Source organism: Octopus sinensis, linkage group LG10 (genome assembly GCF_006345805.1).
Source record: "Octopus sinensis linkage group LG10, ASM634580v1, whole genome shotgun sequence".
In the NCBI taxonomy this organism is placed as follows: Eukaryota; Metazoa; Mollusca; class Cephalopoda; order Octopoda; family Octopodidae; genus Octopus; species Octopus sinensis.
The window spans coordinates 57529093-57545871 of NC_043006.1; the positions used below are offsets into that span (position 1 = coordinate 57529093).

The 16779-nt window shown below is 39.5% G+C and overlaps 1 protein-coding gene across 1 annotated transcript in view; it reads left to right on the top strand.

The window, feature by feature from the left end:
* Window positions 1–16779, top strand: part of LOC115216228 (atrial natriuretic peptide receptor 1-like) — a 78828-nt gene that overhangs the window by 14260 nt on the left and 47789 nt on the right. Inside the window, exons 3-10 of the mRNA XM_036506956.1 lie at window positions 6111–6314; window positions 7367–7513; window positions 10080–10300; window positions 10723–10836; window positions 12070–12205; window positions 14535–14665; window positions 15483–15594; window positions 16589–16653. Coding sequence (XP_036362849.1) covers window positions 6111–6314; window positions 7367–7513; window positions 10080–10300; window positions 10723–10836; window positions 12070–12205; window positions 14535–14665; window positions 15483–15594; window positions 16589–16653 — 1130 coding nt within the window. The remainder of the gene's footprint in view (window positions 1–6110; window positions 6315–7366; window positions 7514–10079; window positions 10301–10722; window positions 10837–12069; window positions 12206–14534; window positions 14666–15482; window positions 15595–16588; window positions 16654–16779) is intronic.

Consider the following 16779-nt stretch of genomic DNA (forward strand, 5'->3'; position numbering starts at 1 on the left):
AGTTTAGTGTCATCAGCAAATATTTTCACTTTGCAATAATGTACGTCACTGGAAAGGTCGTTTATGTAAATTATGAAGAGTAGCGGACCCAAGACAGTCCCCTGGGGACACCGCTGGTGACTTTTGATGGGCTTGAGTGGACTCCATCAACTACAACATGTGTTCTATTCGCCAGGAAATACTTAATCCAGTGTAGAACTTTTCCACGGATTCCAACATTTGCCAATTTTGAGAGTAGGATATTATGGTCTACCCTGTCGAACGCTTTACTGAAGTCAAGATATATGACGTCAGAGTTCGAACCTGTTCCCAATGCTTTGAGTACATCTTCAATGTGGTGTAAGAGCTGTGTTAGACAGTCCCTGCCACAGCGAAAGCCATGCTGATTTGCATTTAGGAGTTTGTGGGTCTCCAGTAAGTCAGCTATCCTTGATCTTAACACTCTTTCAAACACTTTAATGATGTGGGAGGTGAGTGAGATTGGGCGATAGTTGAGTGCGAGGGATCTGTTTCCCTGTTTGAAAACCGGGATGACTGACTGGGATAGAAACTGTTTCGGTATATAACCTGCGTCTAACGAATTTCTCCAGAGGTTGGTCAGAGGGACTGCAAGTTGGCGTCTACATTCCTTCAGGAGACTAGCGGGGAATCTATCAGGGCCTACAGCAGAGTAGTATTTGACCTCATTTATTGCTGCTACGATGTCAGTGGCAGTGAAGGTTATGTCTGAGATTTTATGTTGGGAGTCAACTTCGTTCGCTTCTTTTACGTCAATATCAGTGGGAACACTAAAGACAGAGCAGTATTGTTTCTGCAGTATTTCTGCCATTTCTTTAGCATCGTGTTGGGGAATGCCGTTATTATCAATCAATGGCCCAATGGGTGAGACAGTGGTTCTATGCTTATTTGCATAAGAATAGAACACTTTTGGGTTCTGTTTGATGTTTTTGATTACCCACTGTTCCTCCACAGCTCTTTGATTTTCAATGGAGGTTTTCATGTCGGTCTGCAGATGAAGTTTTTCCAGCTCTAGATTTTCATTGTTGTTGAATGTGGATGTTGTGTGTGGGAATATTTTAATTGGTTGATTTTTTTGTTGAGTCTTTTGATGCGCTGATGAGTGTTTTTTTTCTTTTTAAGGAGCCGGTTTCTGTTTGTGATAGTAGATTTCGTGGGAGCGTGTTTAGAGCATGTATAGGTGACAATGTTTTCAAAGTGCTGCCATGCGGTCTCAATATGGGTGGAATTGAGAGTAAAAGACCAGTCGATGAAAGACAGATCCTTTCTGATTGCTCCCCAGTCCGCTTTGTGGAAGTTTATGTTGTCAAATGGGTGCCATGGAGTGGGATTGGCTGGTTTGGTTTTTATATGTCGGGAATTAAAATTGCGGAGTACCATGTCGTGGTCTGAGAAGAGAGTTTTTTCAACTGAAATACTGTGAACGAAGCTAGAGTGATTGGTCAATACCAGATCCAAGATAGTTTTATTCTGTCTCGTTGGTTCGAGCACTAGCTGAGTCAGGAAGTATTCATCCATTAGATTAAAGAGCAGTTCTGCTGCTTCTCTATCTGATGTAGAGCATTTGCCTAACTTTAGAGTATTTGTGGGCCAGTTCACATGAGGGAGGTTAAAATCACCCATCACTAGTATGTTTCCGGAGTGGTACTTCCGAAGGAAGGGCTTGACTTTGCTAAGGCACTCTTCAAAGCACTTTAGAGGTGCTTGGGGAGGCCTGTAAAGACCAACAATGATTATGCCCTTGGCCTTGCTGAATAGTGATACCGATTCACAGTAGCCATTGGAAAATATGTCCTTGGCATCAAGTGAAAAGGAGTCATGGATAAAGATGGCTGTCTCTCCCTTATTTCGGTCTGCGCGATCCGCACGAACAATGGTGAAATCTTTTATTTTCACCTCGGCGTCCATATGGGTGTTGTTCAGGTGAGTCTCGGTAAGGATAAAGAAAGGGAAGCAATGTGCCGTTTCGGCAAGCCAACTCTCTATATATGGGATCTTCCATTTTTGGGCAATAATTGATGGGTTGATGTCACGTACATTTAACAGGAATGTCGAGGTAAGGGAAGTTTGATGTTTGCATTGTTCTAAGTTATGTTTTATGTTGTTCAGTGGTAACAATGTGGGTAGTTCTTGTATGGAGCTGTGTGTGTATGATTTTCTTGTTGGTAGTGGGTGTGTGGTCCTTGTGATTTGCATAGGTGGTTGCTGATAGCTCGTTGGATCTCCTGGCTTAGGTCGGCCTTCATATTTTCTAGGTAAGTCAGTAAAAAAGATTTACCTCTTTGGTTTGCCACTTGGTCAGAGGATACATATTTCATGTTGGTGTTATTTGGTGTTATGGTTTTTTCATGGTTCTGTCTACGTTGTTTGATTGTAGGAGGGGAAAGGTGGTTGTATTTTGTTCTTGTTGTTGTCGTAGATTTCCTCTGTTGCTGTTTATTTTATTTTGTGATCGTTTTGTGCCCTTCAGATGGTGGTGGTTGCATTCTGGGTTCAGGCACATCCTTTGTGACACAGAAGTTTGGCACAGTTTAGGATGGAAGAAGGTGCATCCATTGCCTTTTGTGCATCCATATTTGGGATCAGGACCATGGACTCTGTATTTAGGACAGTATTTGGGGTGGAGGTGAGGGCAGTTTTTTCCCGTTATACCATATGGACAGGTGCCCTTAACAAGTCTACGACATAATGTAGGATGGGAAAAAGCACAGCGTCCATTGTTGTTGGTGCCGCTGGGGCCAAATCTACAGCTGCCTTGAGAATAGTAACGGCAGGATGTTTTATGTGGGTGTAGTAGTGGTTTTTCTATTCTGGTTGTAGTAGCAGTAGCAGAGTGTTGTTGTTGTTGTTGTTGCTGTAGCAGTAGTGAAACTTGACTTGGAATCGGGTCATCAGGTATTGGTTCCAATGTAGTGGCAGAAGCAGGCTGTTGTTTTTGTGATAGTGGGTTCTGGCTTGCCAGAATGGGCGGAATTAGGTCAGATGTTTGTTGCTGGCTATCGGGTCGTTGAAGTGACCCCTGACCTGTTGGAGTTGGGTCATTTGGTGCACTGCATTCATTGGCAAGAATGGCTTCTAGTGTTGTCATGTGCGTGTGGAAAATAGACAATATTCTTTTAATATCTTTTATTTTATTTTCGATCTGTTTTACAGATCTGTGAAAGGATTGTTTCGCTAAGTTTTCAGCTATTTTACTGTAAACTTTAGCTTCGTTGTGGTGAATGAACCAAGCGTTTATCATTGCAGTAATTTCATTTTCAACCCAGTGGCGTTTTTGAATATTATTGGCCATATTCAGTGGGACAGTATTATACACTGTACGCCAGTTATTGATGGCTTGATGTAAAATAGTGAATACACCGTTGAAAAGTTTGTATCGAAATATTCGGAAATGCGTGGCTTGTGTGCGGGAGAGTTCAGTGTATTTAGTACAATCAGGATGAGCGGTGTGTTTAATACAGATCAAGAAAAAAGAATTGTTCTCACGGGACTAGTTTTAGAACTAGTCTTCGGTTTAGTTTTGGTTTATATTTCTTTCTCCAGGTTGTGTATAGATTTGTATAAATTTATCCTCCGATGGTAGTATAAGAGTAGAATAGTAGAATTGTAGAATTCAAAAGTTCTGGGACTAAAAACAAGGAGAGTTTCTGCTGGCTTGAGTTGGAATATGCTTCTTTGGCTACTGACCGGAGCTATGAAAAGTACGTCTTGTCACGACGAATGCCTGCGCTATAAACACATATACATAACTACATACACTCGCATTCATATATATATATATATATATATATATATATATATATGTATGTGTGTGTGTGTGTATGTATATATATATATGTATATATATATAAGTATATATATATATATGTACATACACACACACATATATGTATGTAGTAAATTCGAAACCTAATCGACATTTTTTACACAAGTCATCGGCCTATTGTTTTCGCCTATTGGACTAAGAAATTTACGCCAGTTTACGCGAACATTCTAAATGAAAAATCACGTAATATTTGCGATTTTAGACTTGGAGATGCGCTTCGTCAGACTTGCATCGAAGGTGTGCTGTTACATTGTGCGTCTTTGAGAAATTTGAAAAGAAAATACGAAACCGTTTTTCTCTCCAAAAACTATGTTACTATACACAAAATTTTCAAACATTTTTCTAACATAACGACTTAATATATTATTTAACCTTATAACACAAGCCTTCTGTAGTTTTTTCACTATTTATATATATATATATATATATATATATATATATATATATATATATATTAAGTGAAATAGAAGATGATATCTTGTAGTAGATTAATCAAAAGTTTAACCGATACCTTAGTAGCAAAAATCACAGCAGTGAACAGCACGGTGGAGGTACAACCATCTGGCGTTGCAACCGTGCGTTGGTTGCGGATAATTGAAATTAAAACATTATTGGTGAATGAAGAAATGGAGCTGAACGCAGATTGAACAGAAATCGTTTTATTTCATTCTACACTTTTTTCGAAAGGCACAAATTACCAAAGTCCCATTATTCAATCGGATTTTGGTAATTGTGCCTTTCGAAACACGTGTAGAATGAAATAAAACGATTTCTGTTCAATCTGCGTTCAGCTCCATTTCTTCAATTCACCAATAATGTTTTATATATATATATATATATATATATGTCTATCTGTGTTTGCTCCCCCATAATTTAGCGGTTCTGAAAAAGAGACCGATGGAATAGTACCAGGCTTAGAAAATAGAAGTACTGGAGGCGAATCATTCGGCTAAAAATAATTCTAGGCGGTGCATGGTCGCAGTCTAATGATTGAAATAAGTAAAAGACAGTAGATGAAAGTTTTATATATATATATATATATATATATATATATATATATACATATATATATGCCGTAAATCCTCGAGTATAGTCCGGCCTTGAGTATAATACGCAGGGGATTTTTAGGGGGCTATACCCCTGAAAAACCTAAACCTTGTGTATAATACACACCCTTCTCTAACTTGAGTCAAGGAGGTCTATATAACGTCCTTGGTTTGTAAAAATGTATACGGTAACGTCCTTTATTATTGCCTTCTTTATCTTTGGTATCTGTTTAATTTCATCTTTATTTCTTCTCCATAACCTGACATTGCTTCCGTCAACATCAAATTTTCTTCCGGCGGCCCTATTACCATGCTCTTCAGCATATGATATAATTTCAAGTTTAAACATAGCCGAATAAGATCTACGAGGCATTTTATGGGCATGTAATGTATAAAATGTTTTATTGGAAATTAATGTACAGGTTTAAGTCCCGCTTATAAAAAATCCTAGTAAACCCTAGACTTCACAAAATGCGTCTGAATAAATATTGCTGGACAGCAAATAGAGACTCGGACATTGCTTAGAAAATATTTTTCATTTTTAACCTTGTATATAGTACGCACTAGGGAATTTGACCTTTAAATTTTGGAGAAAAAATGCGGATTATACTCGAGGATTTACAGTACACGGGAATGGTGAAACTTTAAGCAGATAAAACTATAAATAATAGTGTGTAGATATTAAGCTTAAAAAATCCCATCGGATTAAAAAAAAGTTGAGCCTGTTCGTGGGACTCGATCTCGAAATAATCCTTCGAATTTTTAATCGGTTATAGAAACTTTATTCTCACCATAAGATGTGGTCCCACAGGGGAGCCTTCGATTACCTAGCTGCTCTACATCGAGAAAAGTAGTTACCCGATTTTCCGACAAGAAACTAATAAAAGTTTAAATGGAATGTCCGCTACATTAATACATGGAATAACATGGTTGTTACATCCTACTATCAATGTCTTGTAGTATTCAGTTTTATTTCTTCATAGCCCGAGTTCAACCCCGACTGAGTTGATTTCAGTTTATCACCCCGGTTCAATGAACTAAATACCATAAATGCATATCTATTATGGTAATCGATTCGATCAACTATTACTCCTTTTTTAAAACTAAATATGACGTCTTTTCCTCAATCCCTCACAATCTATTTCAACAATTACTCATCTTCATTTTATAATTATTCATGCTCAGGTTTCTCTAATTCTGATTTTTCTCTCTCTCTTTAGTTAACATTCCTGTTGGCTACCTGACAGCATTCTGGAACTTGCCCCACATCACGTGGGTAGCAACGGACCCGACACTCGCCGACAAATCTGTGTTTAATACTCTGATCCGAACCATGGGCCCTTTCAACAAGGTCGGCATGTTTCTCGTGCAGTTTTTCCGTATATTCAAGTGGAAGCGAGCTGGCATGTACAGTGGCACTTCAGGTCTGGTAACACACTGTGAGACATACATGCACATTCTTATATATATATATATACACACATCGACACACAGATATACAGGCGCTCACATACACACACAAACGCACACACACAAACGCTCTCTCTCTCTCTATCTTTGTCTCTCCCTCTTTCTCTCTTTCTCTCTCTCACACACGCTGAAATACCTGTACACCCTTCGTGTACACAAACATTTGCAGTTAAGCATTCTGTTTGTTAACAGATACATGTGATTTCAAACATCTACCAACCTACCTACCTACCTACCTACCTATATACATACACACACACACACACACACACACACCACACACACACACGCACTCACACACACACACACACACACACACCACACACACACACACACACACACACATATATATATATATGTATATGTATATATATTTATATACATATGTATAGATGTACACATACATATATAAACTGAACACGTGTATACACAAGCACATACGCACGCACTCACAACACGCACGCACACACACGCATAAGTAGAATAAATAATTCAGTAGAAATTGTTCTATAATGTGTGATATATACGATGCAATTTCAAATTAGCAAATAGTTTATACATTATCTGTATAAACTTCAGGCTAGCGATCCCGATTTCGTTTCGGAGGTGAGTCGAGTGAACAGCGTTGATAAACCGCAACCACGGCGAAATACTGTATTAGCCGTTTACGTTTTCACTTCTGGAGAGATTTCAGTTCGACTAGCTTCGAAGTATACTTTGCTTTTTAACACTATACATATTTAACGGATTTTTTTCCCCTGAATTTTTCCCATTTTAACAATATATACGTCAAGTGAGTGGTATTGGATATAAGTAATACACACACGTGCAAATACACACATACACATGGCTACACATGTTCATACCTGTGCGTCTGTGATATATTTGTTTGGAACACCAGCATCTATAGTTTTAATGCTTCCCCATATTTCAAATAACAAATGTCGTCTTGATGATCTCTTCAGTTACTATTTCATCTCACCTCTGTATCTTCACATTTTCACAGGGTTTTGCTCTTTTGCTGGTGGTGGTGTACGCAAGCAATTCGAGGAGAACAACCTGACCGTCACAGAAGATATAATGTTCATTGAAGAAACACTCACCGATTCTATTATGGATTTTCACCTAAAGAAACTAAGTCGGGATTCTAGAAGTAAGTGAATACTGAGCTTGGGGTATGGACTTTGGATACTGCTGGTTTTTTGTAACGCAGTATAATGGGGCCTTTCTTTTATCTTTTACTTGTTTCAGTCATTGGCCCGCGTCCAAGCTGGGGCACTGTTGTCAAGGGTTTAGTCGGACACATTGACCCCAGTTCTTGTATTTTTTATAAAAGTCTGGTACTTATTCAATTGGTCTCTTTTGCCGAACCGCTAAGTTACAGGAACGTAAACAAACCAACAGCGGTTTTCAAGTGGTGGAGGCGGGATACAAGCGCTCACTCACTCACACACGCACGCACAATTGCATACGTACACACACGCACATACGGCTGACTTTCACGCAGCTTCCAATTACCATTTGGTCGGCTCGGGTCTATAGTAGAAGACACTTGTGTAGGTATTGCGCTGTGGGACTGAACCTCAAATCACGGGATTGCAAAGTGTATTATTTAAGAGATGAGGAATTATGTACATTATTTACATTTGATGAATATTTGTCCTCATCTTGTTTGTTGTTAACACAACGTTTCGGCTGATAGACCCTCCAGCCTTCATCAGGTGTCTTGGGGAAAATTCGAACCTGGGCTCTCATTCTTAAAGTATTTATCGATATTGTTGTTGTTGTTGCTATTATTATTATTATTATTATTATTATTATTATTATTATTATTATTATTATTATTATTATTATTCAGGTCACTGACTGAAATCTAACTCGGAATCTTGGGGTTAGTAGCCCGCGCTCTTTACCACTACGGACATATGGCGTAGTGGTTAAGAGCGCGGGCTACTAGTCCCAAGATTCCGAGTTCGATTCCAGGCTGTGACCTAAATGATAATAATGATAATAATAATAATATAATAATAATAATAATAATAACAACAACAACATCGAAAAATACTTTAGGAATGAGAACCCAGGTTCAAAATTTCCCCAAGACACCTGATGAAAGCTGGAGGGTATATCAGCCGAAACGTTGTGTTAACAACAAACAAGATGAGGACAAATATCCGTCAAATGTAAATAATATACATCATAGTATTGCTGGATGGACCTGGCAATGGCGTAGCGTGGGATGTTTTGGACGTGCGGCCCTCTGTGGGTGACCAATTTTTACATGATTATTTTTCTGAAATTGAAGGTATATTGTGTTTAACACTTTAGTATTCATATTAGTTTGTCAAATGTAATGCTTATATATGCACATTGTTTCGAATTAATCATATATTATATTGCAGCTTTGAGATTTTGATGACGTGATTATTTTTAGAATGACATTTCAGGGTAAAGGTGAGAGGCCTGATTAGTTTAAACATAAAACAGGTAGAATATGACCGATTTAAATGCTAAAGAGCTGAGGAAGAGGCAGATAAAACTATGCTACTTGGACTTGAAAATATGATGAACACTGTCCAGATTCCTCTGACTAGCTTGTCAAAAGACTATGATAATAAAATATGAATTTACTGAAGCAGGTATAGCTTTGTGGTTAAGTTCGCTTCGCAACAATGGGGTCCGAGTTCGATTCCACTGGACGCTCGAGAAATATTTGGTTTTATTGTAGTATAACGATATCTGGCAAATAGAACAATTTAATCTACTACGTATCACTAGATTTCTGTGAAGTCATTTCGGCAAATAGATTTTGTTGCATTGCCATTTTAACAAAGCTCTGCTATGTTAGACCTCTTAAGCTTTGAATATTGATCGGTCTGTTTAGTCTGAGATTTTAAGTGTAGTCAATGGAACTTATTTTGTTAGAGCGAGCGAGATATATATATATATATATATATATATAGAGAGAGAGAGAGAGAGAGAGAGAGAGAGAGAGAGAGAGAGAGAGAGAGAGAGAGAGAGAGAAGAGAGAGAGAGAGAGAGGATGCTTGCATTGTTTCATCAATACACCACATGGTGGTAGGATGTTACTGGAGGTAATGTAACAACATCAACGATGAGAAATATTTTATATTTTAAAATGAACTTTAGAAAACAATATGAAGGAAGAGAAATTACAAAAGACAGATAATAAAGAACGACGAGAGACGATAGAATAAGTAGGAGACGACTAATAATGATGAGACGTTAAATGAAAGTAGCAAATAATTAAATAATGATTTCAAATTTTGGCACAAGGCGAACAACTTTGGGGAAGGGAGTAAGTCGATTACACCGACCCCTCGAAAGGTTGAAAGCAATGTCGACCTCGGCGGAATTTGATCCAGGGCATAAAGACGGATGAAATGCCGCTAAGCATTTCGCCCGGCGTGCTAACGATTGTCAGCTCGCTGCCTTAGCAAATGATTAAATAATGATGACAAGCAATAAATGAAAGTAGCAGACGATAAATAATGATGATAGAAAGTAGCAGACGATAAATAACGATGACGGACGAGAAAATGAAAGTAGCAGACGATAAATAACGATGACAGACAAGAAAATGAAGTTTCAGGCGACTAATAATGATATTGGCGACATGTTTCCATTTCTGACGATGCCCACAATTTCCAAGTCCAATCCATCATCTTAAATCATGAAATATTTTTGTCTACCCACAGTAATCATGTTGTGCACAGCTCGAGCCCAACTTCGCAAGATAATGCTCCGAGCATATAGCATGGGGATGTGCAAAGGAAATTTTGTCTTTTTGGCGCTGTACTCCTTCCCCAAAGCGTTTTACACTGACCCCACCGATAAAAAAGAGGAGAGTATGCCACTTTGGTATGGCAATGATACCGACGACGAGACTGCCAAACAAGCGTTCCAAGTTGTCTTCGATGTGAGTTTCTTTCTTTCTTTCTTTCTTTCTTTCTTTCTTTCTTTCTTTCTTAATTTTCTTTCTTTCCTTTTTCTTTCTTTCTTTCTTTCTTTCCTTTTTCTTTCTTTCTTTCCTTTTTCTTTCTTTCTTTCTTTCTTTCTTTCTTTCTTTCTTTCTTTCTTTCTTTCTTTCTTTCTCATCCACGTTAGCAACCATTTACTGTTTTCCATCTCCATCTCTCGTATTTCATTGCTATTCATACACTCTCTGTCTTACTCAATTATACAATAACTCTCACTAAGTATGAATCTTTCCCTCTATCTTTCTGACACAAGCTATGATTAAGACACAAACAGGCTAATCCTCTCCCTAATTACTTTCTTCCATTTTATTACTGGTTCTTTGACCGCTTGTTTTCCTTTCTCTTTTTGCTCTTCCGACAGGTAACGCTGGCGTCGATAAACACGAAGCAACTAGAAGGTTTTCTTGAGCTGGTCCCCCAGAAGCTAACAGAAGCTCCTTGGAACAGTACCGAAGCAGTAGATTTGGGACTGAGTGTCAGTATTCATCGTTACCTCTTTTTTCGTTTTGTCGTATTAGATCGTCACTTTCCTCCTCGTTTGAATCAATTTCTTTCTCTTTTTTACTTCCTTCTGATTCACCGCAGAACTCCATGCAGTTGTCCTTCATTATGCACCTCAGTATTCCATAATCACAATACAACCACAGTACCCAATAGTGATCTAGCCTTATACAACTATAGTTCCTCACGGCCAAAATACAATCACAGTACCTTCCAAACAGTCGCCCTACCTAATACAACAGCTGTGCATCAGGTTCGCAATAGCCCATACTTCATCTGAAACAGTCACAAGGGCGGGCAAATGGAGCTCATTAGCCTGGCAGGGTGGAGAGGCGGGCAGCTCATCTAGGGGAAAGAAAGCTCTAATTCCAAACCTCCACTGCTTTGCGGCCATACTCAGCCTTGGGAAAGGCTTCGGGAGTAAACTCTGAGGAAAAATAGGGAATCACAGCCACTGAGGCAGTTCGGTGTTATCTACAACCTCGTTCTAGCAACTCCTGCGACGACGCTGTTGCCAAACTGTAACTGTTGTGCTGTTCATTTGGTTCCATCAGTGACGTGGAAAAAAGAAGGACGTGCTACATGGGCAACAACCTGTCCCCCATACCATACTGCCCAGGCTTAGATGCTACCAAACATTGTATACTGGACAGATAGAACTGGAAAATTGCAACTTAAACGTCAGGATGACCCACAAGAGCGGCTTGTGTGGTAGAGAATACTACACCATTCGCACGTCGGACAGATTAGCCATAGACAACGCTGCTCCATGAGGGCGAACAACTAGGACCTTCATCCATGGTCATTAATAACAGACAGAGGCTTCAGATACCTGACACGAGTACAGTGCCACCCAGACAGTCGTTCAACCTTACACAACCACAGTATCTCATGGCCACAATACAACCACAGTACCTCTCATACAGTTGTTTTAATCCTCCTTATGCAGCTACAATATCTCATAACTACACTACAAACACTGTACCTCACGTAACGATCCGACCTTACTTCTTAGTTACAATAAAACCACAGTACCTCAAGACCACATTATGCATACAACCATAGTACCTCATAGGCACAATACTTCAGACAACCACAGTAGCTGTAGCATATATTTGCCACATATTCCTTTCTTTTCTGTCCCTCAATCAATGTCACCCTCCTCTTCGTTCTCGCTGAAGCAAACTCCCTCATTTTACCATTATAGGGTTCAAGACACAGCCCTTACCTTTTTGACGCCGTTTACCTGTACGCCATTTTACTCAACAAGTCGATGGCCTTGAATATATCGCATCGAGATGGGAAACAACTGTTGTATTTGGCGAAGAAGACGGAATTTTCAGGTGAGACCTATTTACTATTGCTATAGGCACCGGTATGGCTGTGTGGTTAAGAAATAGCCACGTGATTTCGGGTTCAGTCCCACTGTACAGCACCTTAGGTAAGTGTCTCTTACTATAGCACCGAGCCGATCAAAGCTTTGTGAATGAATTTAGTGGACGGAAACTGTGGAAGCCATTGTTTGTATGCATGCATGTATGTATGTATAGTTAAGTTAAGTTAAGTTAATTTTTTGGCTCAAAAAGCGAAAAGCAAGGCCATGTAGGGGGACATGAAGTTATGTACAGGGAGGGTGTTCATGCAAAGAGTTTAGGCCATTTCTGGTCAAGAGAGACTTTGAAGCGAGCGGTCGTCGGCATCTTCACTATCTCGTCCGGCAGCTTATTCCACGGATCCGCAACCCGGACGGAGAAAGCCCCTCTCCTTCGATTGAGATGAAATCGTCGCAGATAGAGCTTTTCGGAATGACCCCGCAGCCGACGCTCTGGAGCAGGAGTGAAGAACAGCTCTTTCGAGAGGTTACACTTACCGCTTATGATGTTGTGAGCGAGAATGAGATCACCACGGCGTCGTCGTTTTTCTAGAGAATAAAGGTCGAGCGTCTTCAGCCTTTCTTCATAAGACAAGCATGTGTGCCTATGTGCCTGTGTGCGTGGATGTCCTCCACACACCGCTTGACAACCAGTGTTGTCATAACTTAGCAATTCGCCAAAGAGAACGATAGAACAAGTATCGAACTTATCAACAAGTGCTGAGTTGGATTTGTTCGACTAAACCCTTCAAGGCGGTGCCCCGGCATAGCTGCAGTCCAATGGCTGAAACGAGTAAATGGCATAAGATGCATACATATACTGTCGATACTGTTTTAGGCACAAGCGTGACTGTGTGGTAAGAAGCTTGCTTCCAAACCACATGGTTCCGTGTTCAGTCCCACTATAGCAGCATGGCCGCACTCAAATGACTGAAACTTGTAAAAGAGAATAAAAGAAAATACGAGTATAGCCCCGAAACGTAAAAGGCTTTCTCACCTTTCCGAGCGTTAATCTAATAAACCTGTTGTTTATACACTTGTCTTCGTCAAATGTTTAAAGGGAGATAACTCCTATTGCTGATTTAAGAGTTGCTTCCCTTGCCACAGTTTTTGTTGACCTGTTCTATTATACACATGTATAAAAATGTTAAGTGAGATTTGTTGCAGCACCGTTGAGCGAAAAATCTTTATTTCAGATATGACATGTAATTGAAGGGAAAGGAAGGGAGGTCATTCCTTTCCTAATTCGGTCAGACACTGCTTGCAGCCTGAAGAGATTGATGCAGACCCAGGTCTGTGTCTGTCGGTATTTACGAGATTGATGGGCAGAGACGAAATGCGGCGTCTGGTTCAGATGCTTGCAAGAGAGTAGACTCCACTGAAATTACCCAAGGAACAGGTTGGGGTGTTTAACCGGGATACATGTTAAGCTGACTACTTTTTTTAAAAAAAAAAGAAGAAAAAAAGCGGGTGGTTCATGTGAGTAGGCACGTGAATAGAACGTATTAGAAATCTGATTTTATCTTCAGTTCTTAGCAAGTTGAACCCATTCATTCGGAGTTGAGATTTCCACCAGGGAGGAATCTTGATAAAGACAAGAATAGAAATGAAGGTAGATTTCAAATAGTAAAAATACTAGAGACAAAAATGAGAATAGGCCGAGAATGTAGGGGGAGATTAGTTTAAGTAAGAAAAAGAGGAAAAAAGGTAGTACTTGTCGATACAGCATTTCTACTCAGTATGAGTAGTAGACGTGGAGGCGCAATGGCCCAGTTGTTAGGGCAGCGGACTCGCGGTCGGTGGATTGCGATTTCGATTCGCAAGCCGGGCGTTGTGTGTGTTTATTGAGCGAAAACACCTTAAGCTCCACGACGCTCCGGCAGGGGGTGGTGGCGACCCCACAATTGTACTCTTTCGCCCCAACTTTCTCTCACACTTTCTTCCTGTTTCTTGAGTAACGCTGCGATGGACTGGCGACCCGTTCAGTTGGGGGGAACGCATACGCCATAGAAACCGGGAAAACGGGGCCATGAGCCTGGCTAGGCTTGAAAAGGGCGATAAAAATGAGTAGTAGACATTAACAAGGTTGTATTATGTATACTTCTGAGTATAGAAGTGCGTAAGAAAGATTGAACAAGACATGAAATGAAATAGCTTGAGCCAGGTCCAGCACTAACTCGTTCACACGAAACATATATTTCTTATAGCATGACATTCACGTTAGGTTGGGCAACATACGTACACTGTGATAAATTTAACATGATATGGCTATTAGCTGAAAATATTTGCTTCTGTTCTAGGAATGTCGGGGAAAGTGGAATTCGATGATAATGGTGATCGAGACCCATTTTATTGGGTCTGGGATTACACCAGTCCCACCGGTATACCACGGATCATTGCAGTTGGCTCAGCATCTCCACTTTATGGACAGGTAAGTTATCTCGTTGAAGCGATGAATGAATATAGATTTCGCAGAATGTCATAACTTTTCAAACTCGTTTCTCTAAATTATTGAAAACTTCAAGGCCTCGTGTATGTAATATAGAGAATAGGATTCTCTCTCCTCTCTCTCGCTCGCTCTCTCTCACACACATACGCGCGCGCGCACACAAAATCACATCTCTGTGGCTATTGTTTTAACTCATATTTCTAACAATGCTGGTACTCTTTGGTACCCTCGATCACTTTAGAGACCTCTATAAATTTGCCTTTGTGGAGGCGCGTGGCTTAGTGGTTAGGGTGTTGAACTCATGATCGTATGGTTGTGGTTTCGATTCCTGGACCAAGCGATGCGTTGTATTCTTGAGCAAAACACTTCATTTTCACGTTGCTCCAGTCCACTCAGCAGTCGAGGTCGACTTTGCCTTTCATCCTTTCGGGGTCGATTAAATAAGTACCAGTTACGCACTGGGGTCGATATAATCGACTTAATCCGTTTGTCTGTCCTTGTTCGTCCTCTCTGTATTTAGCCCCTTGTGGGTAGTAAAGAAATAGGTATTTCGTCTGCTGCTACGTTCTGAATTCAAATTCCGCCGAGGTCGACTTTGCCTTTCATCTTTTCAGGGTCGACTAAATAAGTACCAGTTACGCACTGGGGTCGATATAATCGACTTAATCCGTTTGTCTGTCCTTGTTTGTCCTCTCTGTGTTTAGCCCCTTGTGGGTAGTTAAGAAACAGGTATTTTCCCATTGGGTCGAACGATTTACCATCTAACAACAGTTCTTTTTCGTTCTGTTTTGATTTACAGAAGGCAATAAGTTTCCTCTGGAAACCAAAATGGAAGACAGCCAATGGGAAACCTCCCCCCGACATTCCGGTTTGTGGCTTTGATGACGAGCTTTGTCCCGTGGATGAGTCAAGTAAGTCTGCAGCTTTGAGAACTAAAACCAACTGGATAGACAGATAAATAGCTACGGAGTAGATTGTTTCATTGATGGCGCGAAAATCTAGTGGCTAGATTGGTTTATTTTTGAGATTGTTCTTCGATAAGAGAGCTTGATGTTTTACGAGTAACCTGGGTGGCAATAGGGTGGAGTAAAGTGAGTAGGTTCAATGTCGGGGTGGATGACTAGATTGTGGCTTTGTAAATTGAATGTCGAGGTAGCAAGTTAGTTGGTAGATTGATAATTGAGGTTTATAAATTATATGTATAATTACATATATACAATATATATATTTGAATCGAATTGTACTTGGGCATAACAATTTTAATTTAAAAAATTCTTCAAAGCTTTGGCCACGACTGTATGTATATATATATAGATATATACATACATAATATATATGTGTGTGGTGTATGTATGTAGTATGTATGTATGTATGTAGGGTATGTAGTATGTATGTATTTATGTATGTATGTATGTACATATATATAATAATATAATATATATATATATATATATATATATATATATATTATATATATATATATATATATTAAGTTAGGAAATGGCCTGGACCAATCTTTGGTCGAAACATATCTAAGTTTATCTAAGTTTATACACACATACATACGCACGCATACAGACACACACATATGTATATATTGTGTAACAGGTTAACTTAGTTTCTTAAACGAGTTACAGTTTCATGAATGTGAATATGCGACCATCCCCTCAGGAACTGTATGACTCCCATTTCTAATGTATTTTTGTTAATGTTACTACTGATATCGCTCGTATAGCAAAATGCGTTGGATAATGTCATTCTGGCCCTTCTAGTCCTTCTGGGTGCAAAAAAAAAAGAGATAGTCATGCTTGAAAAACCATTTGACCATAGTTTAGCACAATATGAAGTCAACTTTAAATTAAATGTTTCAGTGAAATATATAACAGTTAAACGTGTTTGTTTCAGTAAAAAATACAATTATACTCGGAAGTTTAGGAGCTCTTCTTACAGTGATTGCAGCATCCACTATAGTAGTGTACCTTGTCAGGTAAGGAGTATTTTCTTGTGATATTGTTGAGTATATATAAAATGTATGTGTGTATGTATGTATGTTATGTATGTATGTATGTATGTATGTATGTATGCACACACACACA